Here is a 24392-nt window from a genome sequence, read left to right as displayed (position 1 = left end):
TCAGGAAATCAGACTGTTGGAAGAAAGGCATAAGGAATCTTTGGCAAAGCAAGTACAAACGGAATTGGAACTTAAGAGACTTCAATTGAAACATCTTCTAGATTCTTATACGGAACAGGCATATCTAAAATGCAAACGTGACTATTATGAATTTGGGAATAAATCCTCTAAAATCTTGGCTCAGTTAATTAAAGCACAAAAACATAGAACGTACATAGCCCAAATGAAAGACAAACAGCAGAAATTACAGCATAACTACCCAGATATAGCGAAATGTTTCCAGGAATTTTATCAGGAATTATACAATTTACCGCCAGCAACGTCGATACCCCATAAGCAACAGAAGATAGACAAATATCTACGACAATTACAGCTACCTACGCTGCCTGAGGAGCTGTTCAAGCAGCTAGAAACACCGATTACCATGGAGGAGCTCAATAAAGTGATCATGGCCCTACCCTCTAACAAGAGTCCGGGCCCAGATGGCTACAGTGCAGGATTCTATAAAGAGTTCCACAACCAACTTGCACCTATCCTTCACCATCATTTTAACTTTATATCTGCCCATAACCATTTTCATAAGCAAGCTCAGGAGGCTCAAATCACGGTTCTCCACAAAGCCAATAAAGATCCGGCGACGTGTGGCAGTTACAGGCCGATATCATTGATCAATCTGGACCAAAAGCTGTTTGCCAAAATAATAGCTAATAGGCTTCAGAATATTATCCCGTTGATGATTCATCCTGATCAAACGGGTTTTGTGAAAGGGAGAGAAGGAAAGGACAACTCGGTCAAAGTCGTAGACTTGATTTCTTATGCTTCCAAGACGGCTACCCCTACGGTGCTGCTGACAACTGATGCCGAGAAAGCATTCGACCGAGTTGACTGGAACTTCCTAGAGGCCACCTTGAGAGCATTTGGCTTCGGCCCCCTGACAATGGCTCGGATAATGGCTCTTTATAACGCACCGTACGCACGTATAAAGGTCAATGGCATTCTCTCCCCTCCTTTTGACATATCCAATGGAACACGACAGGGCTGCCCCTTGTCCCCAATTTTATTTGTTTGGTGATGGAGACCTTGATAACCGCCATCCGACAAAATGTGAACATCTCTGGTCTTACTGTTGCCAAGCAAGAACATAAAGCGGCTGCATTTGCCGACGACTTGCTGCTGGTGGTCACGAATCCTGAAATATCGCTTCCAAATATAATACGGGAATTTACGGAATTTGGGTTGGTGTCCAATTTTAAGATCAATTATGCTAAATCTGAAGTGCTGAATGTCAATCTTCCTCCCGAAAGGGCAGAACGTATCCGTACATCGTTCCCATTCAAGTGGGCAGACCAAGCTATTAAATATTTAGGAATTAATCTACCTGCTCAGTTGGGGAGGATATTTGAGCTGAACCACGTTCCACTACTCAAAGACATTTGTTCCATGTTGGATAGATGGCAATCCAAGCCTATTTCGTGGATGGGAAGAGTGAATGTCCTGAAGATGATGGTGATGCCCAAATTACTGTATTTATTCCAAATGGCACCGATTAAGCTGCCTAAATCTTTTTTCAGCAATGTCAGAAAGGCATTTTCAACTTTTATTTGGGCGGAAAAGCACTCGAGGCTTAACTATAACATATTGACTAAGCAAAAGATAGATGGTGGTTTAGCCCTCCCTTGCCCGGAACAATATTATTTCGCTACTCACCTGCACAGGATCTGGTTATGGAAGCAGGACAGCACTACTAAACTGTGGAAAGAAATTGAGAAGCATGAGATACAGGGTAGCTTGAACAATATTATGAATGTAAAATATACAGACTTACCTGATCAGACGAGGTCACATCCCACCATTGGGGCTTCATTGGAGGTTTGGAACCAATTAAGGGACGACAGAGGGATATCTCCATTTCCGTCTCCAGATTTAGAACTGCTAAACAATCCAGGTTTTCCGCCCAGCTGCGAAAAGGGATTGTTAGATAGATGGGCCAAGACTGGTGATGAGTCCACTAAATTATACCAATTTGTAGAATGTGGGGTTATCGTGCCCTTGAGCAGGGTTGAAGAACAATGGGGACGTCATCCTAGAAACCACTGGAACTACCTACAACTATCAAGCTATCTCCGTACTGCGGGATTACCACGGAAGATTAGACCCCCAACGGCCTGGGAAAAATTGTTACAGCAGCCCACCTTGAAACATCCTGTGTCCCAATTTTACAAAACACTGATTAAAGGGGAACAGGATGTGAAAACGTTGTTTATGAGACAATGGGAACAGGAACTGAATGTAGACCTCCCTTATACCACCTGGTCCAAGATCATGGCGAGAGCACATAGAGGGGCCAAATCGACGAGAGCACAAGAGTCACATTATAAGCTTATTTGCAGATGGTATCGCACACCACTTACTTTACACAAAATGTATCATAATGTACCGGCGACTTGCTGGAGATGTGGAAAGGAGGAAGGCTCATTCAGCCATATTTGGTTCTATTGTGCAAGTATGAAACAGTACTGGAAACAAATTTTTGATACCATTGCAGAAGTGCGGTCCCTGAGACTCACGGAGAGCATAGAGATGGCATTGTTCAGCTATGACAAGCGGGAACAAAACGTGGTAAAGGATAAACTCACCATACATCTGCTCCAGGCAGCAAGAATGACAATCCCAAAATACTGGAAGAGTCAACAAGCGCCGGATAAAGCAGATTGGAGGAAAGAAATTGAATATATTAGGATGATGGAGGAGTTACTGGCAATCAAGAATGGGGCTACTAAGACCTACAGACAAACCTGGACGGACTGGATCCGATATGTAGAGGCTAATTAGCTTTTTCAGGGAGAACGAAATGGGGTCTTTAATGCTGGCCTTTAACGGAGATTTGGCTACTTGAAGTGGCTCTAGACCTGCTTCCCCCCCCCCCAGCCCTCCTCTTTCCCATGTTATGTCCACTCCTCTACTTTCTGCTCCTTCTTCCCTCTTTCTTTGCCTTCCCCCCTATTCGAACCTTTGTTCAATGCTCAGTTGTCAGTTATCAATATGTATAAGCGAGAGACAACTATTGATATGTTCATTGATGTGAATTGCCAGTCGGCGACATGGAAGGAATATGTAATAATGCTCTGAACTGGATGTGGACAATTGTTCTTTGACTCTGGATGCCTTGTGCAAATCTTTGACCCCCTCCCCCCTTTTTCCTTTCTGTACCCCATGTTAAGATGAAAAGTAAAATAAAGACTTACAAAAAAAAAAAATATATTTAAGACAGAGACATTTTGTGCATACTGCTACTGAAAAATGCCTTACCCTTTAAACAAAACAGGGATTGTTTGTCCATATATTGCAATATATTTAAGCTGGCCAACTACGTCAAAGTCATCCCATATCTGGCCAGTCCTACGCTTAATTTTCATCTGATTCATTAAGAATTCTATTGCTTCATTATACATTTTACAAAGGGACTAAGTTTTACCTGCAACTTACTTGCTGCTTTCAAAGTAAAACTCCCAAACTTGGCTGCCCTTTTATTAGACACCAGTGGGATCACCTGACTATAGCTGGGAAGGGTGGGAGTCACTGCTCCTGTATAAACTATAACAAACAAGGGAAAGTTGTGCTCACCACTAATTTTTAAAATCATTAGGCGGGGGTGCAATGAGGCTGTGACCACAAAATACATATGGAAAAATACAAGATTCCTCTGCACTCAACCCATTATCAATATATTTAAGACAGAGACATATATATATATATATATTTATAATCCATTGCCTGAATTGGTGCAATATATTAATGAAGTTCCAATATGTTGCAGAAAAGGCAAAAATATTTACTTACCCTGTCTGCAGGAAAATCCCAAAACATTTGGCATGACCCTAAGATTCCCAGAATTGATCCCCAGTGATCCACATTCCTGGTGTCCATTCCACAGTCCAAAGTGAAACTATTGAATCCAGGCTAAATCTAAAGATCTGAGGAGACATCCAACCCAAATATTGTTAGTTAGCAATTCTAATAGATCAGCATGAGCCTTGTACCATTCCAACCTGGTCTCATTTGTAACTAAAGTATGTAAATCCCAACTTTGTGGGTGTTTTGTCTGTTTGATTAATTATTTGTCTGTTTGATTATATTTAAGAATGTTTTCTAGCTAACCACACATGCATTTACTACAGAATGTTTGCCTGCCAATATATACAGCTCAGGGTCTTTGAACTCCAATAACTGTCAAAATGTACTGATCTTAATTGACTGTAATCATTAAATTACAATTAGATATTGCTATTCAATTATATTTTTACTACTGGTGTACCTAAGAAAGGGGGTTGTTTCTGCCGAAATGTAGTACAGGTATGGGACCTGTTATCCAGAATTCTCTGGACCTTGGATTTTCCAGATAACGGATCTTTCCGTAAATTGGATCTTCATACCTTCAGTCTTCTATAAAATCATGTCAAGCACCCAATAGGCTGGTTCTGCTTCCAATAAGGATTAATTATATCTTAGTTTGGATCAAGTACAAGGTAACAGTTTATTATAACAGAGAAAAAAGGAAATCATTTTTAAAAGTTTTGATTATTTGGATAAAATGGAGTCGATGGGAGACAGTCTTTCCGTAATTTACAGCTTTCTTTATAATGGGTTTCTGGATAACAGATCCTATACCCAGTGAATAAGAAGAGTATACAATAAAAGAATACAATTATGCGACTGTATGCTGTTTTTTTAATTATTGGAACTGAAGGTAACTATCATTTTAGAGAAGAGCTTTTTCTTACATAACACTTAATTGTTAAATCAGATTAAATAATGGAGTTTCTTTGCTATATTATAACAGTTTAAAATTAGCTTGTTGTGACAAAAAGATTCACTGTGTTACTGCAGGGTTGCCATTTTCAAGGATTTTATTTGCATGGTGTTTTATAACCATAGTGCGCTTGCAATAAAAAGCTGAGATAGATTGAAAATGCAGATTATATACATTATAGGTGTGTTTACAGGATTCCAAGGTTTTTATAGGGCAACAACAAAAAAACCTTTATGATCATGGTCTTGTTATATGTTATTCAATTTGCTATTAAGATGATATTCTTAGAAGCTACTACTTTTTATGTTTCGTTTCATCTTCCAGCTTCATCTGATGCAATATATTTTTAATGACAGAGAACTTGCATTGGTTTGAAATTCTATGAAGTTCTATGATTAATAAATAAAGATGGCTTTATTATGGGTTGGAACTGTCCAGTGTGCACCTAACTACCTGCAGCACAATCTTGAGCACAATCTTGAGCTGTTTGCAGGTTTTATCCATAGTACAGTAACACAGGTGTATGCAAATCCCATACATCCAATGCAAATCTTGCAGCAATCTCAGGTGATGGGAAAATCTCACTTTTGTGTTCCTGTGTTCTATCTGCCTGCAGCTGAAACTTTTCCCTTCCTGATCTCTGATTAGCCTTTTTTGGCAATTCTGAGTTTGACTTTCTGTTAACTGTCTAGGCTGCCGGTCCTCATCCTATCCCGTCTGCCAGCATTCAATAACTCTGTGGAATTGAACTGGATGTAGTAAAGTATCTGTGTCAGAAGTTCTTTTTAATCCTTACTTATCTCACTGGAAAACTGGCATTTTGCTAGCCTTAGGATATTGTTTTACAACAAACTTTTTTTGATCATTGCTCAATCCCTACACTATTTTAATGCAACATTTTTACCTTAAACAAAATCTTCATTATTTAATTATTGTAAAGCTTCAATAATATATTTTCAGATGTTGCATTTGGACACCCTTATACATCTATATTGCAATGTTCCACCAGTTTTCCATCCCCTTTGTTCATCAATGTACAGTACCTCCACAAATGTCAAAGGGATTTTAAATTCAACTCTTGTTCCCTGCCTTTGTGTAAAGAAACATTTTTTTATAGCCCTTGAAGTCCCAGGACTTAATTTAGGTGTCAGACCATCCAATTACCAAGGAAACCCCTCACTCATCAATTCCTCTTACTCCCGCTTCCAGGACTTTTTATGTGCTGCACCTACCCTCTTGAATGAATCACATCCATTAGCAGAGAAACCAACCCGGTTAGGATGAGACCAGCTAAATAGTCCTTCACAATGCAAGACATGGGGGCAAATTCACTAAACCCTGAATCGGCTAGCGCAAATTCACCAGTGTGACGTCATTTTGTTACTTTGCCGATTTACTAACGGCGCTGGCGTAAATTCGCTGGTGAAGTGGACCTACTCTATCGCTACTTCTCATCCTTATGCCAGGCAAAGTTGCACTATGGCAAAGGGACGTAACTACGCTAATTTAATAACTTGCGCATTTTACTGAATGCTACCTCTTGCGCCAGACTTGCCTTCACCACCTCAGACCAGGCAAAGTGGTGCAATAGAGTAGATAGGGATTGCTTCAAAAAAAGTTAAAAAAAATTTTTCTAAGTCCCAAAAAACGCTGGCGTCTTTTCCTTTTTAAGGGTGATAGGCATAAAATGATCGTAAATCTTTTTTTGGGTACCCTCTTCACCTTACATTTCCTAACATATGGCACCTAAACTATACAGTGGGCAATATAACAACTCTATTTTATGAAGCTTTCCCAGGCTTGTGTAGTGTAATTAGGGATGTAGCGAACGGCGGAAAAAATGCGACAAAACATGCGAATAGTTCGCGAACGTCGCGAACCCCATAGACTTCAATGGGAAGGCGAATTTTAAAAGCTAGAAAAGACATTTCTGGCCAGAAAAATGATTTTAAAGTTGTTTAAAGGGTGCAACGACCTGGACAGTGGCATGCCAGAGGGGGATCAAGGGCAAAAATGTATCTGAAAAATCCATTCTTGACACAGCGCTGCGTTTTGTGCTGTAAAGGGCAGAAATCACACTACGTCACTCAGGTGATGTTTCTGGACACGGAATGTGAAAAAGCTCACACAGCTAGGTGGCACTTGGTTAAAGACTGGGCAAACAATGCCTGCAAGGGCAACGTATACACTACAGCAGTGGATACGGAATATATTATTGCTGCTTGGAAAACGTCACTCAGGTGGTGTTTCTGGAGATGGTATTATTATTGATATTTAGACAGAATGTGAAAAAGATCACACAGCTAGGTGGCAGTTGTTTGAAGAACAGATGCAGATGAGAGATCAGCAGCAGGACAGCTGCCCACAGCAGCTACATACAGAGCACTGCAGTAGAAGGTAGATTACTAGCCAGCAAAGCTACCTAACCTAAAATGTCCCTCAAATCCCTGCAGAGTTCTGTCCCTACAATACAGAGCAGTATCAAGTAGATTACTAGCCAGCAAAGTTACTATCAACTGTCCCTCAAATCACTAACAGCTCTCTCCCTACACTAGCTCTTCCAAGCACACACAGGCAGAATGAAAAAACGCTGCAGGGCTTCAGTTTATATATGGAAGGGGAGTGATCCAGGGGGTGTGGGGGTGGTCCAGGAGGGAGAGCTTCCTGATTGGCTGCCATGTATCTGCTGGTCTGGGGTGAGAGGGCAAAAATAAGCGCCAGCTAAGGCGAACCCAAATTGGCGAACGTCGCGCGACGTTCGCGAACATTCGCCGAACGCGAATAGTCGATGTTCGCGCGAATTAGTTCGCGGGCGAACAGTCCGCGACATCCCTAAGTGTAATGTATTTGTTGCTACATATACGTCCATTGTACTTTAACTTGGCGTCGTATGCAAATTAGACATCGCTAGCTCACCTTCGCTTTGCTTGATGAATTAACGGTAGCGCAACTTTGCTACCTTTCGCCTCCCTGAGCACAAATACGGATTTTAGTGAATTAGCGGCGCCCTGGCGAAGTGCGGCAAAGGCTGCGCTAGCTCAACACCGCAGGTTAGCGAATTTGCCCCATGGTGTAGAAGAAGGCTTACATTATATACCATCCATTAGACGCTCTTGGAGCGATAGGCTTTTAAACATTTAAAGGAGTGATTCACATTTCAGTTAACTTTTAGTAATTTGTAGAATGGTTAATTTGAAGCAACTTTCAATTGACATTTGACACTCATTTTTTAAAGTTTTGAATGATTTGTCGACTTCTCATTACTCTTTCCAGCTTTCAAATAGGGGGTTACTGACGCCATCTAAAAAACAAAATGATCTGCAAATGTATTGTTATTGCTACTTTTTATTACTCATCTTTCTATTCAGAAGGCCCTCTCCTGTGCATATTCCAGTTTCTTCATCAAATTAATGCATAGTTGCTAGGGTAATTTGGACCAGAACAACCAGCTTGATGAGAGCTACTGAAGGAAACGCTAAATAACTCTAAAGCCACCAATAATAACAAATGAAGACCAAGGCAAATTTTTTCAGAATATCACTCTCTACATCACCTTTAAAACTCACCCTTTCATTCAAGCATATAAACTAAGCCCTTAGCAACTTGACCAGCCATCAAGTCCTCCTACTCTTTGCTCACACACACACACACTTACACACACACTAACTATTGTATTCATCCTTTGCTCTGCACTTACAACTACCATCATAACCAACAAGAACTTTACAACCACACTAGTTACCCTCACTGGTCTCCCTGTTAGATTGTAAGCTCTCATGGGCAGAGGCCCTTCCCCTATTGTCTCCTTGCAATATGCAATTGTAACAGTGTATCTATTCTGGTAAAATGTTTGTATAAGTCAACCATTTGATTTTATTAATAATAGCAATAATAATAATAATAATAATAATGCATATTGCAACCATGAAAAAGCCATTCTAACATCTATAAAAATTCATTACATAGCTAGCAAACATCATATTTGTTTAGTAAATGATTATTGAATGAATTACATAAAACCTCAGACTTTAGAAAATGTGGACTTGTCTCTCAGATCTTTAAATTTATATAATAACAATTTTAAACATTTACATATAATTCTGACAATGCAATGTCTGTCTTTTTCTAAATTTAATTGGATTTAAAATATTTCTTCCGTCAATATATAGCTAAATTATTTTATAGCACAATGGCAAAGCCTTATATTTATCTCTTGTATCTTTCTTTCATAGGTACTTATTAGTAATTCAATGGCTATACACCAAGGGTAACCCCTTCCCTTGAAGACTCTACACATTATTTGGCACCCTGTTGAGGGTTCCAAGCTGAAACTTTTGGGATTATCACTCTCATATATTTTTTAAAGAAAAGAAAAATGAAGATGGGAAAATGTGAGTTGTGTCATTATCTTCAGATTGTAGCTATTTTCTTTTGTCTTTTTGGAATAAGCCAAGCTGAGTTTTCAATGTCTACATCCAAGCCTTACATTCAACCTGGGAAGTCACGAACAAAGCGCAGTTGGGTGTGGAATCAGTTCTTTGTACTGGAGGAATATACAGGTACAGAGCCTCTCTATGTGGGCAAGGTAAGAAGTTTGTCAATATAAACTCATACAAAAATAGACTGTCTAGCCTGCCTTAAAGTAGAACAGAGAAATATCAGTCCAAGAGAACTGTAAATATATAACAGCATGTAACTGTTTGAATGCTGAAAAAAATATTACTATATCATGTATCATTAAAAGAACCTGATCTATGAATGCATCACTTTTACTCAGAACGCAACATCATGTTTGTTATTTAGCATCATTTATTTTAATAGTTTTTGGTATCTATCCAGCTGTCCAGCTGCCTGTCTGTCTTTTCTACTAAAGCGCCAGCTTTAGAAATTAACTACCCACGTTGCACAAACATATTACCAACTGGTCTCCCAACATCTCATTTCCACCCTCTGCATTCTGTTCTTACTGCTGCTACCTACATCATCTCATATAAATCTAAATCTCTCTCAATAGCTTCACTGCCTTAGTCTCTATTCTGGCTCCAGGTCAAGGGGCGCATAAGTATAAAATTCTTATCCTGTCCTTTAAAGCCCTGCATTCTTCTACTCCTCTCTTTCTAAATCCGTACAGCACTTCTGAAAATTGGACAGGTGGCAACTCTAGCTGAGGGTGAGGTCTGTCCAGGAATTAGGAAACCGGTGCAACTTGGAGAGCAGAGGCAAAAAAGTAGAGAATTCTTAAGTAGTTGGTTGGCTTTAATAGTAGTTAAAGCACTATAAAAAACAGGTTGCTTAAAGGAGAAGGAAAGTGTTCTTGCACTTGGGGTTGCAAAATGTTAGGCAACCCAAGTGATTGTATTGACTTATCTGAAACCCCAGGCTGGTGCTCCTATCAGCAGCAAAGTGCACCTTCTGCCTCTTTCTTCACGCTGTTGTGCATGCACAGTAGAGCGAAAAGCCTAACTTTAACTAAAAAGCCAGCTATTTCGTTCTACTGTGCATGCATCTTCCCCCGGAAATTTGAAGTAAGAAGAAGTCGGAAGAGGATCACTCCATGGTGCTAGCTGGAATAACTCCGGGCTGGTGCAGTTTTCTGCTGATAGGAGCACTGGCCCGGGTTTTCAGGTAAGTAAATACAATCACTTGGGGGTGCCTAACATTTGACACCCCCAAGTGCAAAAAGACTTTCCTTTTCCTTTAAGTATTCAGACTGCCAGTGAACCTGAAGCCAGATTCTGCTCTGGTTTCAGAGGAATCAGCTTTCATTTGTTGGTTTGCATATGTTGTGGAAAATTGAAAACAAACCCTGCTGTGCACAAAACCCAAACGCATAGCTAGCTGAAGTAATATTTCGTCACATTGTTGTGACAAAGGTACGCACACTTCTGCCATTTGTGTAAACCCCTATTAAAAAAAATATGTATATATATGTGTTTTTTTTTATACAATACACTTACTTTTTACCATAGAAATAGCACTCATCCAAACTCTCCTATAGATATTAAGTTTTTGATGAAATAGATATTTGATACTTTTCTGTAATGGATATTTACTGCAAACTGTAAGCAAAATATCTTTTCTGCATAAAATCATTTGACATCAAGGCTGTTTAAGCTGTATAAAATATGCAAATGTTTTATAAATGTGCAAATATTTCATAATTCAGGTTTTTGCTTAATTTATGGTTAAGTCACTTTACTCCTCATTAGACTCCGCTGTGACTGAAATTATGTCATTTAGAAATCTCTCTCTTACATTAATCTCTTAAAGAGGAAGGGCATTTTAACATTTTAACATGTAAGTCATGTTATTTTAAGAACTGAAAAGAGTGACACAATAAATATTAAAGGAGAACTTAACTCTCCCCCAAACATTAGTTCCCCTCTATTGTGCTCCCCCTCATAACATTCTATTACACTGAAAAGTTTCCCTATGACATCCAGAGTTGTGCAAGAGAGCTCATAGATTCCATTTTCTTGCTGATACAGAGCTTGTAGGGTGCACGGTTGTGCACTGTTGACACTGATTCTGCACCTAGCTTCAACTGTGCATACTCTTGCAGGGTTAGTGTTGCTAACTGACAGCAGAGGATCAGTAATACGAGAAAATGGCACCTGAGAACTCTGCTGCACAGCTTTGGTAGTTTATGGCAGGTTCACACATAGGCAGACATATCACAAGTAATAGATGCTGTGGGTAGTAACAAGAAACTTTTTTCGCCAGATACAGAATCTCTGCAAAAATTCTGTGGCAAAAAAATCCCATTGACTCCAATGCATTCTTGGCAAAGAAAAAAACATACATGAACACTTATGCATTTTTGGAGCAAAAAAAACCAAAACACTCCAATGCATTTTTTGGCACAAAAAAAAATGCGACTCCAATGCATTAACGCATGAAAAAAGTCAATTGAACTACCACTAATGCATTTTGAGGGGGGGTGATGGAGGTCAGTGAAGGGGAGCTGAGATTTGGGGGAGGAGTTTTGTTCTCTTCTTAATACTAAAAATAAGTATTATTACAATCAATCTTAATCACATACAAACATAACAGCAAAAGTATAGTGACTCATCCCAGCCAAATTTATAAATGTAAAGTACATTTCCAAAAAACTTTTTTCGAAAGATTTTTTATCTTGCTTTTACAGCAGCATAAGCCAATTATTATTTGGTCTGATAGTTTTATTATAGCAATAGTGTTCTTGTAAATGGGCTCATTAGCATTACATTCCTAATTAAACAAAGTGAATGCTTTTAAGACATTCTCTAATCTGAAATCTTTACATAAAAATATGAAATATGAGAAAACACAAATAGTATATATATCTTTAATGTCTACATTTTTAAAATGGTCACTTTTTATCAGTCGTGACATTCTGAAATACTGAGGCAGTAATGATAATTTATAATAATTTGAAAATTAGAGGGTAGATTCCGATCATAAAGTTTGTGTGGAGGTCCTTTAACACTTCCAATTAACATTGAAAATAGGGAGCATTCACTAAGAACTATTGACCTACAGGTAAGTTTATACAGGGGAACAGTAACTGTATTTTCCAATTGTATTTATAGTGCATTAATGCATTATAGAAAACAAATCTCAACAATGACTCAGTAACTTGTATTACCTTTTTGTCTTTATGGTATCATTCCTGCCTTTTCTTTATGCTGGTATAATTCCATTAAAACTAAAAAAGTTAAATTATTGTTGAGTGGTCCATATTCTGACATTCTCAGACTTTTAAACTATGCATAGCAGAGGTACCGTATTATGGACAGTACTGCTTCTGGTACTAGTGTACTGTTTTTGAGAAAAGTATAGGCGGGAGTAGGAAAAGGAAGGAAATTAAGAAAAATGTTTCCAGTTAGCCTGAAACAACAACAGAATTTTATAAGTAAGTATATATTCACTGCTTGATATTTCAACTAGGTTTTGAAACTAGATTCAGGGAAAGCTGAAAAAAAGTACTTGAAAAGGACCAGACTTTTGTCCAGGTTAGTAAACAGGCAAGTGTCTCCTTAATGCAGTTCAGCCATGTTGTTCACATGGATAACTGATGGTCTATAAATGTACTTTAAATAATTGTTTAATAACACAAGCAGCAACAATGAGGGTTTCAATATTTTCAAGAGTGTTCCAGCATTGAGAATTTTACTCTCCTTGCATCCATCTCTTTGTCCAAAAATGCATAGCATTGTTTCTTTGTTATTTTTTAAGCTTATTCTTGTTTTCAACCATATTATTTTTAGAGTAATATGAGAAGTCAAGGAAAAAAGTGATTAGGCTGAAAAATGGTATGGAAGTTGTCAGTTATGATAACTTGGCTTGCCAAGTTGGGATTGTTTACATTAGAGAAGAAGCACTTACTATGATCACTTTGTATAAATATTTAAGAGGGCCATATGATTTATTCACCAGCAGATCTTTCCAGATCCTTGAGGATATAAGAAAAGAAGTGTTCCTCAATGAGAGCTGTGAAGTTGTTTTATTCTCCTCCTGAAGCATCAGTACTGGAAGATATGTTATACAGAAGAAAAGATGTTTCATCTTAAGATGCAAAACACTGTTTTTAGTAGAGCTGTAAAGTTGAATTCTCTTTCTAAAGTCATATTGGCAGAATTCTTCCAAGTAAGGGTTGGAAACTCTTTAGCTAACAAGAAAATATAATACTAATAATACCAACTAATGTTGTCCAGGGAGTGGTTCAATTGATGAATACCTCTTTTTACCCTAAAGAACAATGGAGCTATGTTCTATTATTATTGTTTTGTGAACATGACTCCCCTTTTTAGACAGACCAGGCATAATGGTGCATTTAGCACAACTCTGTGAACACGACACTAATTTTTAACTGTGGTGCATGAATTTTCTCTTTTATAGTGCACCATTAAAGTGTGCTTCGTCTTTAGAAAGGCAGGGTATAATATGATTGCTTTTGCACTCCAATCTTAATTTCCTCCACCTTTTTTAAAGCTAATGAAAAACAACTTGAGATGTTCTTGTTTTTACTTTTCTTTGGATCAACTTGAATTTAATAGGAATCATTTGGGAATAACTTCAGACTTGATGAGGGCTTTAAGCTAAACTATGGTGTTAACTTGTGAGTGACTATAACATCACTTGAAATATGATCAAAATCTAAAGATAAACTTACTTTTTGGATGACACTTAATTTGCAACCTGGAAAAACGTTCTCTCCCTGTTGCCTATCTGCAGTCTGGGCCCAAACCATTTCTACCTTCTCCTAGGTCCATTCATAGATGGGACACGGTTTGTTCCTAAAAAGCCTGATATGGTTAATTAAAATATATATATGCAGACATATACACTTTTAAATCAAACAAAATCCATTTTAACTCCCGTAACAGTAATTCTCTGGAAAGGGCTACAGCTTTCAGAGAAATATCAAACTGCTTGGAGATAAAGGAGATGAAAAAAAAACCATGAATATTATCTTTTAAAAATCCTTTTCTAAATAAAACAAAGTTATAGAGAATAAAGTTATCTTCATAAAAGGAATGAATTATTTAACAACACATAAATGTATGCAAAAAATATTCACTTCAAATATTAAACAATGGGTTCAATAAAGAATATTCTCAGTTGGCAGAATCCATTTTTCAACACTGCATGAACAATCAATGCTTTATTTGTCAAATAAATTAAAATTTCTCATTCCCTTAAAGGATTTATTGATATAATGTAGAAAGATATACACTTATATTAGATGGCTAGTTTTACTGATAGATTGAAATGCCTGTCACAGTAGATTTTATACAAATTAAAGTTGAGGTTAATTTGCAACAGCAAATAAATGTATATATTTGCAATCTCCTATCTGTCATCTGATATAATATCTCATTCTACAACTTGAGGGAATCATTACTGTTCTGCCACATTGTGTGTATATGTATGTATTCCATTTCCACAGATGCACACATATACATATATATTTAATTACATATTTTTAATTTCCAATTTGTCATATAAAATTCCAGTCTGGACATTTGGGTAGACCATAGATATATTAATGATAGCCGCAAATTATCTTTAGGAATGGCAACAGACAGTACTATTAAGAACATATCATACACAGCTTGTCAAAACATTTGAACTAATTTTAACTGAAGTCAAATGAAAAATGGTTTCTAATGTTTTGGGGGATTTTTCCACTAAGCACTAATCTTTTATGTTTTTGCCATCATAGGTCAGCTCATGATACCCCATGATTAGGGGAGGTATTAAAAAACCTCAAGCTACTGCATAGTTGCATTATCTCTCAGGTTGGATACATATCATCTTGATTTGATCACTAATTGTTGCCCACTTTATTCTCCTTCTGTTGATTCATTATCAGTAGATGGAGGACTTATGAATACCTCTACAGCTTAACCTTATTTTATAAAAAAAAAAAAAAAATGTAATTATATTTCAGTATGAGTAATTGAATAGTCTTACTAGTCTAGTTATATATTGTAAAAACGTGCAGCTTCATATAGTGATGGGTGAATAAATTCACCAGACACGAATTTGTGGCGAATTTTCTGTGTTATATGCAAGCAAATTAATTTGCAAAACTGCATTGCCAATCTGCGGCACATAAAAATTGACGCACGTCAAAATTATTTGGATGCCTGTTGACTTTAATGCATTTGGATCAAATAGTCGCGCGTAAAAAAAATTGTCAGTCGTCAAAGATTTTTGATGCTCACTGACTTCAAAGCGTTGAACTTATTTTTTGCCATTTTGCGAATATACTAGTTGTATATTTATTTCAGGACATTTTCTACATCTGTTTGATCAATTAGTGGGTTAACTACTTATTTTTAAGCTTGTGCTTTATAATCCTTATTTTCTTGGTACAGGTGTTCTAGCTTTTACTATAAGATCAGATCTAGCACAGAACTTGTCTTGTACATTCAGATATTCATATAAGGGTTAATCCAGAAGAAATTTGGCAGTCCATGAAAAACTTTGCAGCGTCGTTCAGCAGATGGAGAACAATAGATTACTGGAAGAGTCTGTTTATTAAACACAGAAAAATACAATTAAATAAAAACCAAGCGATACATTATACAAGTAGTCATCTTATACTATACTTTTCAGTATAGTGTACACTATACACTATGTGAAATCCCTAGCAAAAGTCAGGTTCTAGATTCATTAAATATACAACAGTAATATTGTAAGAAGCCAATGCAACATGGATCTTTTTGGAAAAATTCTTTGAATGGGCTAGGTTTACTATTAGGGATGACTGAAATGTTTTGGCGTGTTCATGGAGAGGAAAAAATGCCCAAGACTATAATGGATAGTAAAAAAAATGTTGCGCAGTTTAACAAATGTCACACGGTTTGAAAAATTGTCATTGACTTAAATGCTTTTGGCACATTTTTTGCAGTTTTGTGAATGTTTGGCGAAGCAAAACGGGTCAGATTCACACATCACTATTTACATTTATACAGTTCTATACACTTGCATCATTGTATGTTTAAACTTTAGGCAATAAGCAATTAATAATACTAAACTTATGAAAGTATATTTGAAATGCAGCTAATTATTCCGAAAAGACCCAAAAAGTTAAAAAAGAAGCTCATCAACAAGGTGTCAATAGCCATAGGGCCCAAATGTTAGTAGGCCTCATCTGTGGAGCTTCAGAGCTAGAGCATGAAGAGACAATTGCTGGAGAGGTCATTGCCTCATACATAGTTAGGTAGGGATGCTACTGGATTGAAACACCTATGCATGCTTCTCTTTCATGTGGTCTTCACATGGCAAACTACTGACTCTGCAACTCAAGCCCACCCATTAGTAGAAATGTAACTGTGCTTGTTTCTCATGTAAGCAGCATAACAGTTAAAAGTTCAAAGACCTGCTGCTGAGAACTTGCTACTAAATGATTCAGAGGGTACATGGCATCTTCTGAGTTTTTGGAGACAGAGTGAGCAACAGTCACAGTGAATGTAAAAAAATTGGGAAGAAGTACTAAAGTGATTGTATTGAGGACGTGTTAAGGAACAACGTATAAGAGGAGGACAAAGTATATATGGAATACAAGAAGTAGAGAGTTTTACATGGGAATTAATGTAAAAGGGCAAATGAGCAAAATGCACAGAAAGAGCAGAATGAAATAGGGAAGATTGTAACATACTTACCGTGATCTTCCTTTCCTGTACGAACTCCATGTCAGTACTTACCGGGTTAGCCCCTCCCCCATGCTCCCATCAGAAGGACCCTCCCCAAGTCTTTAAAGACCGGCCACACCCACCTACCGGCGTCTTTGTAACAAGCTTGAAAAAGGGCGGGCCGTACTGACATGGAGTTCGTACAGGAAAGGAAGATCACGGTAAGTATGTTACAATCTTCCCTATTCCCTTTACGAACTCCATGTCAGTACTTACTGGGACGTAGCAAGCTAGTATTTTCCCAGTGGGAGGGTAATAGGCTCTTAACAAGAATCTGTAGCCATAGATGGCAAGACTTTGAAGAGACCAATCATGCAACTTCTATAAGTGAATGTTAAGATTCCCGGTGAAAGCTCAAGAATAAGTGACAGGGATAAGAATAGTCTTATATCATAGGCTCTATACCCCAGAAAAAGAGACGTTAGCCCAGCGTCAGTGTGAGGAAAAGATGAATTCCATAACAGCTTGACTCTTCCAGAAGAAAAAGAGAGAGAGGGATGAAGACCTCCCTTCACCTGGCAAACTCAACAGTTTAAAATACTTACTCTCCTACTCACCAGAAAGCATCCATCACATGTATGCTTAGTTTCAGTGCAGATTTGTAAAGCACCTGTAAAAAACACTTGGTAGGAGTTAGAATCCCAAACAGACCCCTATGTATGTGTGGCCTGTTTAGAAAATAAACAAAAGTGCCGGGCATAAAATGCACAATGAGGCATACTTGAGGCATGTACTTGATGTACTTGAGGCATGTACTTACTCTCCTACTCACCAGAAAGCATCCATCACATGTATGCTTAATTTCAGTGCAGATTTGTAAAGCACCTGTAAAAAACACTTGGTAGGAGTTAGAATCCCAAACAGACCCCTATGTATGTGTGGCCTGTTTAGAATATAAACAAAAGTGCCGGGCATAAAATGCACAATGAGGCATACTTGAGGCATGTACTATAATGCCTAACTATCTGATTGGCTAGCAATTAGATCTGCTCTAACTGGAAAGCAAACCCAGAGAACAGGGACATGGGAACCTGAAACTTATCTGGGGTGAGAATTACTTACTCCGTGTATGATCCTTACGATGGAAACACTGGTACCAACCATCCTATATCATGCGAACTTCCTCAATGTTCTGCATTATTAAAATGGCAGGGGTTAGCCCTGCAGCCATATGTCTTTTGTGTCAGTGTGTTCCTCACATTGACTATATTTGAGGTAGCTGAATCCTCTTACATTGAGTACCAGGCTGCCCACCATTGGGCATGCAGAGGATGTGCGTAGGCATCAATTGCTCAAGTACTTAGGACTGGACTGATCATAAGGATGTTTGAGTAACATCAGAAGGCTTCCAATCCACCAGACTAGACCTACTGTGTTAGATGAATGAACCTCCTGTCAGATGACCGAGACTTGCCGGGTCAGATACTAGGTCCAGTAAACTAGACCTAATGGGATAGGTGAACCAGACCTACAAGGAAAGGTGAACCATCCTACCGAGAAAGGTGAACCATCCTACCGAGAAAGGTGAACCATCCTACCGGGAAAGGTGAACCATCCTACCGGGAAAGGTGAACCATCCTACCGGGAAAGGTGAACCATCCTACCGGGAAAGGTGAAACATGCAGACTGTGAACTATGCCCACTGGGTCAGGTGAACTATACACGCTGAACTAGGACAATTTCGGTACCGATGACTTAATTTCCCCAGTTATGCACCAATGAAATAGAAGTAAGAGAAGTGCACACACCTCAAGAAATGCAAGACTGATATAATCTTTAAGACAGTCTTTAAGATGTTCTGTTGTGAGGCAATAAAATGGGTAGAACCTGTAGGTATGTAACCGTGACGATGCAGATTCCATACTGGTGGTTCAGGAGGACACCGATATAAAGAGAGGGAAGAATCAACACTCACTAGATGCTTCCATCATTTGCAGTCTAAATCAGTACCCATATGCAGAACAGCTAGCCTCAAAACATGGATACTCCATTTTTTTTTTTTATCTAGGAGACTAGACAAACAAATGGACAACTGACTAAGTCTGTCTTCTAGACACAGAGCAGAAACCTGGCTTTTGGGCCACAGAGATGTTCTGTTTTGCTGGTAGTATGACTTAAACCACAACAGCGATGTTCAGCCTGTATCATATTTTATACCACGGCAATCTAACTGCCAGGAGAGCTTATATAGGTAAGATTAATAACAATTAAACTTAGCGATGCAACCCTAGTGACTGAACAAAGGTCATCTCCGAGGGGTGTGATGTGTGTGTTATGACAGTAGGTTTATTAGTAGTATGTGCCAATGCATAATTCTGTGTGGCAGTCACCACCTACGGCCCTTAGGAGGGACTAAGGAGCTATCCAGCTAAGGGCACAATCGGGTCTGGACCTCCAGGTACAGACATGGACGTAACTACTGAAGAAGCAGACCCCGCGGCTGCAGGGAGCCCAGGAGGCATAGGGGCCCCATGAGGCCAAAATAATGCTTTATCTCAACATGCATTAGCCATGCACATATATGCAGATGGCCCATACACATATACATATATGTATACATATATACTGACATATATACACACACACACGCATGATACGCACACATGTAAGACTCTTATGCAGAACACTTACACGCTACAGTTAACCATTGGTTAAGCATTCATTCTGAAGGTATTGGCTTTCTTAGGATAAGCATACTTCTCGGATGATTAGACGACTTAGTCTTATATAAAGCCACCATAAGTGATCCTTTAGAGACCACCAACAGGGTGTAGAGCCATGGTGCTAGCATGTATTAAGCCACATGTATTGTAATGGCAGATTATTACATAGGCCTCTGTTGAGGACCTAGAGATACTGCTTTCTGAGAGTATACTGACCAACCCCAGAGCTCCAGCTATGGATATTGAATAATACTGCCTATTTGACCGGAATAAGGAGCAAACTGCCTTGGCCCTCCAGTAATGCCGACAGTGAATTGCAACACAAAACAGGGAAAAACTTGCAGAGAAGGGCCCCAAACATTGTGTTGTACAATTAATACCTGTAATCCATATAGCAGACAGGCTTAGCCGTTCCTGCTGTGTATATCAGAAACAATATGTAAACTCACCTAGCACAGGGAGAACATCAACCTGATACAATTCCATGTTTAATTGAATTAAATAATACCTTAACATAGAAGAATGCATTGTATTATAAGACATTCAGATGTAAGTGTATTAGATCCTGCAAAGCAAAGATACAATCACAGCAACATGTTATACATAGTTTGAATTAGCTGCTGTTTAGAGCAAGCATACAGTATATCAAAGCCTAGCCGCCAGCCCAGGGATGCATTCATAAGGGCTACTGGTTCCATGAGAGCAATACTGGAGAGCAATACTGATTCCAGAAATAGCAAAAACCTCAGCACATCACCTCACAGAACAAATAGCAGCATTCATTAGGGCTATTGTTGTCAGGTATGCAAATGTACAGGACTCAGTACACTGTAGTTTTGCATAGGATAGTGTTAACCACTAGAACTATTGGAATAAAGTGAGCAATTAGCCAGAACTCAGCATACACTGCTGGTTTCAGGTGAGCAAAAGGTCAGAGCCTTGCACAGTGCAGATCAGCAAAGGATTAGCTCAGTACACTTCAGAACAGAATATGAACATGTTCCTTACCTGTAGCCATACCTCCCAACATTTTGGAAGTAAAAAGAGGGACAAAAAAAAATTTTCCGCACGTAGCGCAGCAAGTTTTTTTTGACCACACCCCGTTCTGTGGCCAAACCCCCTAATTACCATGTTCGTTTTACAAAATTTGGCAGGTTATGAAAGTTTGAAAATATTTCTCCTTATCTAAACTGTGTTTTTGTGTCTCAAAATTGTTACAAAGTATCTTATTTGCACCTGTTAGCTGTTCTGGCCTCTCTGCTAAAAGCCAATTAAGTGAGAAACTTTGTTTCTTTTTCTGGCTGTTCAGTGCAGAGAAAAGAGGGACTTTCCAGTACAAATGAGGGACTGCGGGTTGAGCTGTCAAAAGAGGGACTGTCCCTCCGAAAAAGGGACAGTTGGGAGGTATGCTGTAGCTCCTAACGCCAGGCTGTAAGTAGGTCTCTAATGCCACATATTGCAGGACACCAGGTTCATTGTTAACAGGCCTCACAAGTTTACTGATAGCAGTACTTACCAGAGGCTGCTGGACAGAGTTTCCAGTCTGCAGAGTTAGAGAGTGGGCGGGGCCATCTCCACTTGCTATAGCTGGCAGTTGCACAGGAATCACCTGATTATACTCAGCTGGTGTCTGCACATACAGAGGAATCCCATAATTGTGTTCAATGGGGGGTTCACTTTACCAGTGGAACCCGCTGATTAAACTCAGGTGCTGTCTGCAGAAGCAGGTAACCAAAAGCAACTGCTGTGGTTACACAGAGGCAAATTGGATAATTGGTATCGCCTAACAGAGCCATGCACCGTTTCTAGCTGAAACCTATAAGGCGGACATTTTTTTTTTTTTTTTTTTTTAAATGACCTCCACCTTAGGAAAGTCTGCTGAGGGAGGCAGCTGGCCATGGAACCTGTCCTTCATTTAAAAGACAAGAAAAACAAAAGAAAAACAGGAGGCAGTAAGGCTCAGGCCCCTAACTAATTTTGCCTAATAATTGGCTGACCCTTTAACTGCCGCCTCCCTCGCCCATCCGTAAAAATAAAGGGTGTGTAGGGGCCACATACACCACTGCCCCTGGACGCCTTTTGGGCAGGTCAGGAGGGCACACCGGATGGGGGGACAAGCACTTGCCGTCGAATGCTCTGACAGCAATACAGAAACGCAACTGAAACACAGGCAGACCAGGAGTAGCAAACATTGCACACCAGTGCCTTACCTGATCCAGAAGCTGAAGCACAGACGACTCCAGGATATGAGGCCGAGTGCTGGGGAACAAAAGGTCCCATGGACCAAAAACCCCTGTCCCTAGGACGCCTTATGGGCAGGCCTATGCTTTCCCAAGGTTAAAAGAAAACCATTTTTGCTTCCGATGAGAGCAAAATGAGAAGGAAAAAAAGACGCCGGTAGGTGGGTGTGGCCGGTCTTTAAAGACTTGGGGAGGGTCCTTCTGATGGGAGCATGGGGGAGGGGCTAACCCGGTAAGTACTGACATGGAGTTCGTAAAGGGAATAGGTAAGCCTAATAGCTTTGGAGTTGTAAGGTTTAGTAAGCCTTGGAGTTAAAAAAAAACTGTATTTGAAAAATGACAAGACACTATTACTTGAATTTGTGCTGGATATTTTTCTTACTATTACAATACTATTTGGAGTTCAGACAGTTACCGCCCCATGTAAAGCAAAGAACTGTGTGTAAATGCAATACAATAACATAGCACTTCATTGAGTCTCTTTCAGCTGAGAACTGCATTGCTTCAACTGAGTGATGAAGGGTGGGTGTTCCTCCCCCGAAACGTTGATTTTTGGTGGCTGAATAAAAGGGGATATTCCCCGACTGCATTAATCAGTGTGTGTGCGGATAGGTTTCTTATACACATTGACTTCAACTGAGTGAAAGCATTCCCACCAGCTATCTATATTGGCAAATCATGCAAATGAGCAGAAGCAAAAAACTGCTATTTGTTATGGATTGTTCACTTAAAGAAAATCCATAATTCGAAGGAACATTATTGGGTTATATTTACAAACATCTGACTGGAGGGTGGAACAGGAATTGGATTAAATCTGTATTTCTCCTTTATTTCATCAATCTAGCAGATTGCATGAAAAGTTATTAGAGTTTCATACCATTTAAACACCCGCAACTGTCTCTTTCATTGCAAATTGCTAAATAACATGTTGTAAAGCGCTTCACAGGTTTATTTGATATAAATAAATATATAAATAAAATGTGATGGTTCAGTTCTTCAATTTGTAAAAAAATCTTGCAAAACCGGTGAAGTATCTAAGCATCAACAGATGCAAACAAGTGATTACATTGCTAAGCAATATAATTAACTTCTCTGATTATTTTTTTCTTTAGCTGTTAACAAAGCAATCTGTTGGAATGGGTAATAGCGCTTACTCGGATTCTCAAGAAACCTTGCATGCAAATGTTATGTTGCAAGTGGTTTGTAACTGGCAGACTATCAAGGAAAAGGCAACCATGACCTTACATAGCTAGAGACACCAACAAATCGAAAGAAGTGCCTATTGATTTAATTATGTGCACTTGCAAAAAATAGTATGCTCTTACTAACACAAGGGGCAGCTCTACTTGCAAATAGGTAACTAAAATTTGCTGAGACAAAAAAGTTGCCAAGACAAAATTGGCACAGACACAAAAAAAGTCGCAATAAAAAAAAAAACTCCATTGACTTTAATGCATTTGGACAAAAAAAGTAGATGAGACAAAAAAGTCGCGTAGACAAAAAAGTTGCCACAAGAAAAAAGCCCATTGATGTTAATGCATTTGGAGTGAGGAAAAAATGTTGACCCCTGCAGACTTCTATGTGTTTTGCGAATTTATTGCTGTAGCAGGACTCATCACTATTATGGGTAACCTTCTAACAATCTCATCTTTTAACCCCAGATCTGCCTCTGCCATGTCTATGTCCCATCACCCAGTCTTCCCATTTCCTCGTCCACTTTCAAGTCCCATCCACCCTTTATCCACCCTTCCCCCAACCCACTTATTTACCCTATTCTGTAAGTCATAAACCTGGACCAAGTGACGTTGCAGTCCACCCCCTGACCTGAAGACTGGTATTAGGGGGGAAAAAAGGCAGCAACCTAATATTCTGGTGGCATTGTATTTTGTGGTGCACAGGTAGAATGTGAAGATGCCATGCACCCTCTGATAAGGTTATTTGAAGGTCCCCCTTGCATGTTGAACCAATTGATGGTGCACCATAAGGCACACTCACATCAGCACCACCGCAGCTAGCAGCAGATTTATCAAATAGCTGTAAAACTTGCAACCATGTTGATGTGTGGGTTGTCAAATATTTATTATAGATTCCTGTTATGTGTTAGTTATGCAGAATATTACAGTACCCATAATTCATCTGAAACATATTACAATGAAATGTGTGAGTATGTGTGATTTCTGTTGCTCTCTGAAGAAGCATGTTCCTGCATTATAATGAATAGTGGTTCTCTTGTAAATAAAAGTTATCAGCAACAAAGGATTGTGTGGAACTACACTACTCTTTGGCAGAATCTGATACCGTGGGACCATCACATGTTGGTGCTTGGCAGTGACACGGAGGGGCAGGACGTGACATTGAGGGGCGGGGCTACGACTTTGCGTTTGGCCGATCGCCATGTCAATCATGGGGAATTCTGCCCGGTTTTCCTTATTTGGAAAACCTGACAGGAAGTTTTGACTTGGGCAGCCCTTCAAAATACCGGGCTGTCCGCATC

General features: G+C 39.0%; 1 protein-coding gene across 2 annotated transcripts in view; it reads left to right on the top strand.

Annotated features, from left to right (window-relative positions):
* Positions 1-24392, top strand: part of LOC108695235 (cadherin-7) — a 116181-nt gene that overhangs the window by 14204 nt on the left and 77585 nt on the right. Inside the window, exon 2 of one of the 2 annotated variants that reach the window (XM_018223618.2) lies at positions 9043-9395. In XM_018223618.2, coding sequence (XP_018079107.1) covers positions 9186-9395 — 210 coding nt within the window. In that variant the 5' untranslated portion in view covers positions 9043-9185. Of the gene's footprint in view, positions 1-8978; positions 9396-24392 lie in introns of those variants that run through there. The other variant, XM_041567784.1, reaches the window with a different exon arrangement.

This window comes from Xenopus laevis, chromosome 6S (assembly GCF_017654675.1).
Source record: "Xenopus laevis strain J_2021 chromosome 6S, Xenopus_laevis_v10.1, whole genome shotgun sequence".
Taxonomy (NCBI): Eukaryota; Metazoa; Chordata; class Amphibia; order Anura; family Pipidae; genus Xenopus; species Xenopus laevis.
The sequence above is the reverse complement of the archived record's forward strand: the minus strand, read 5'-3'. Positions and strand labels throughout refer to the sequence as shown.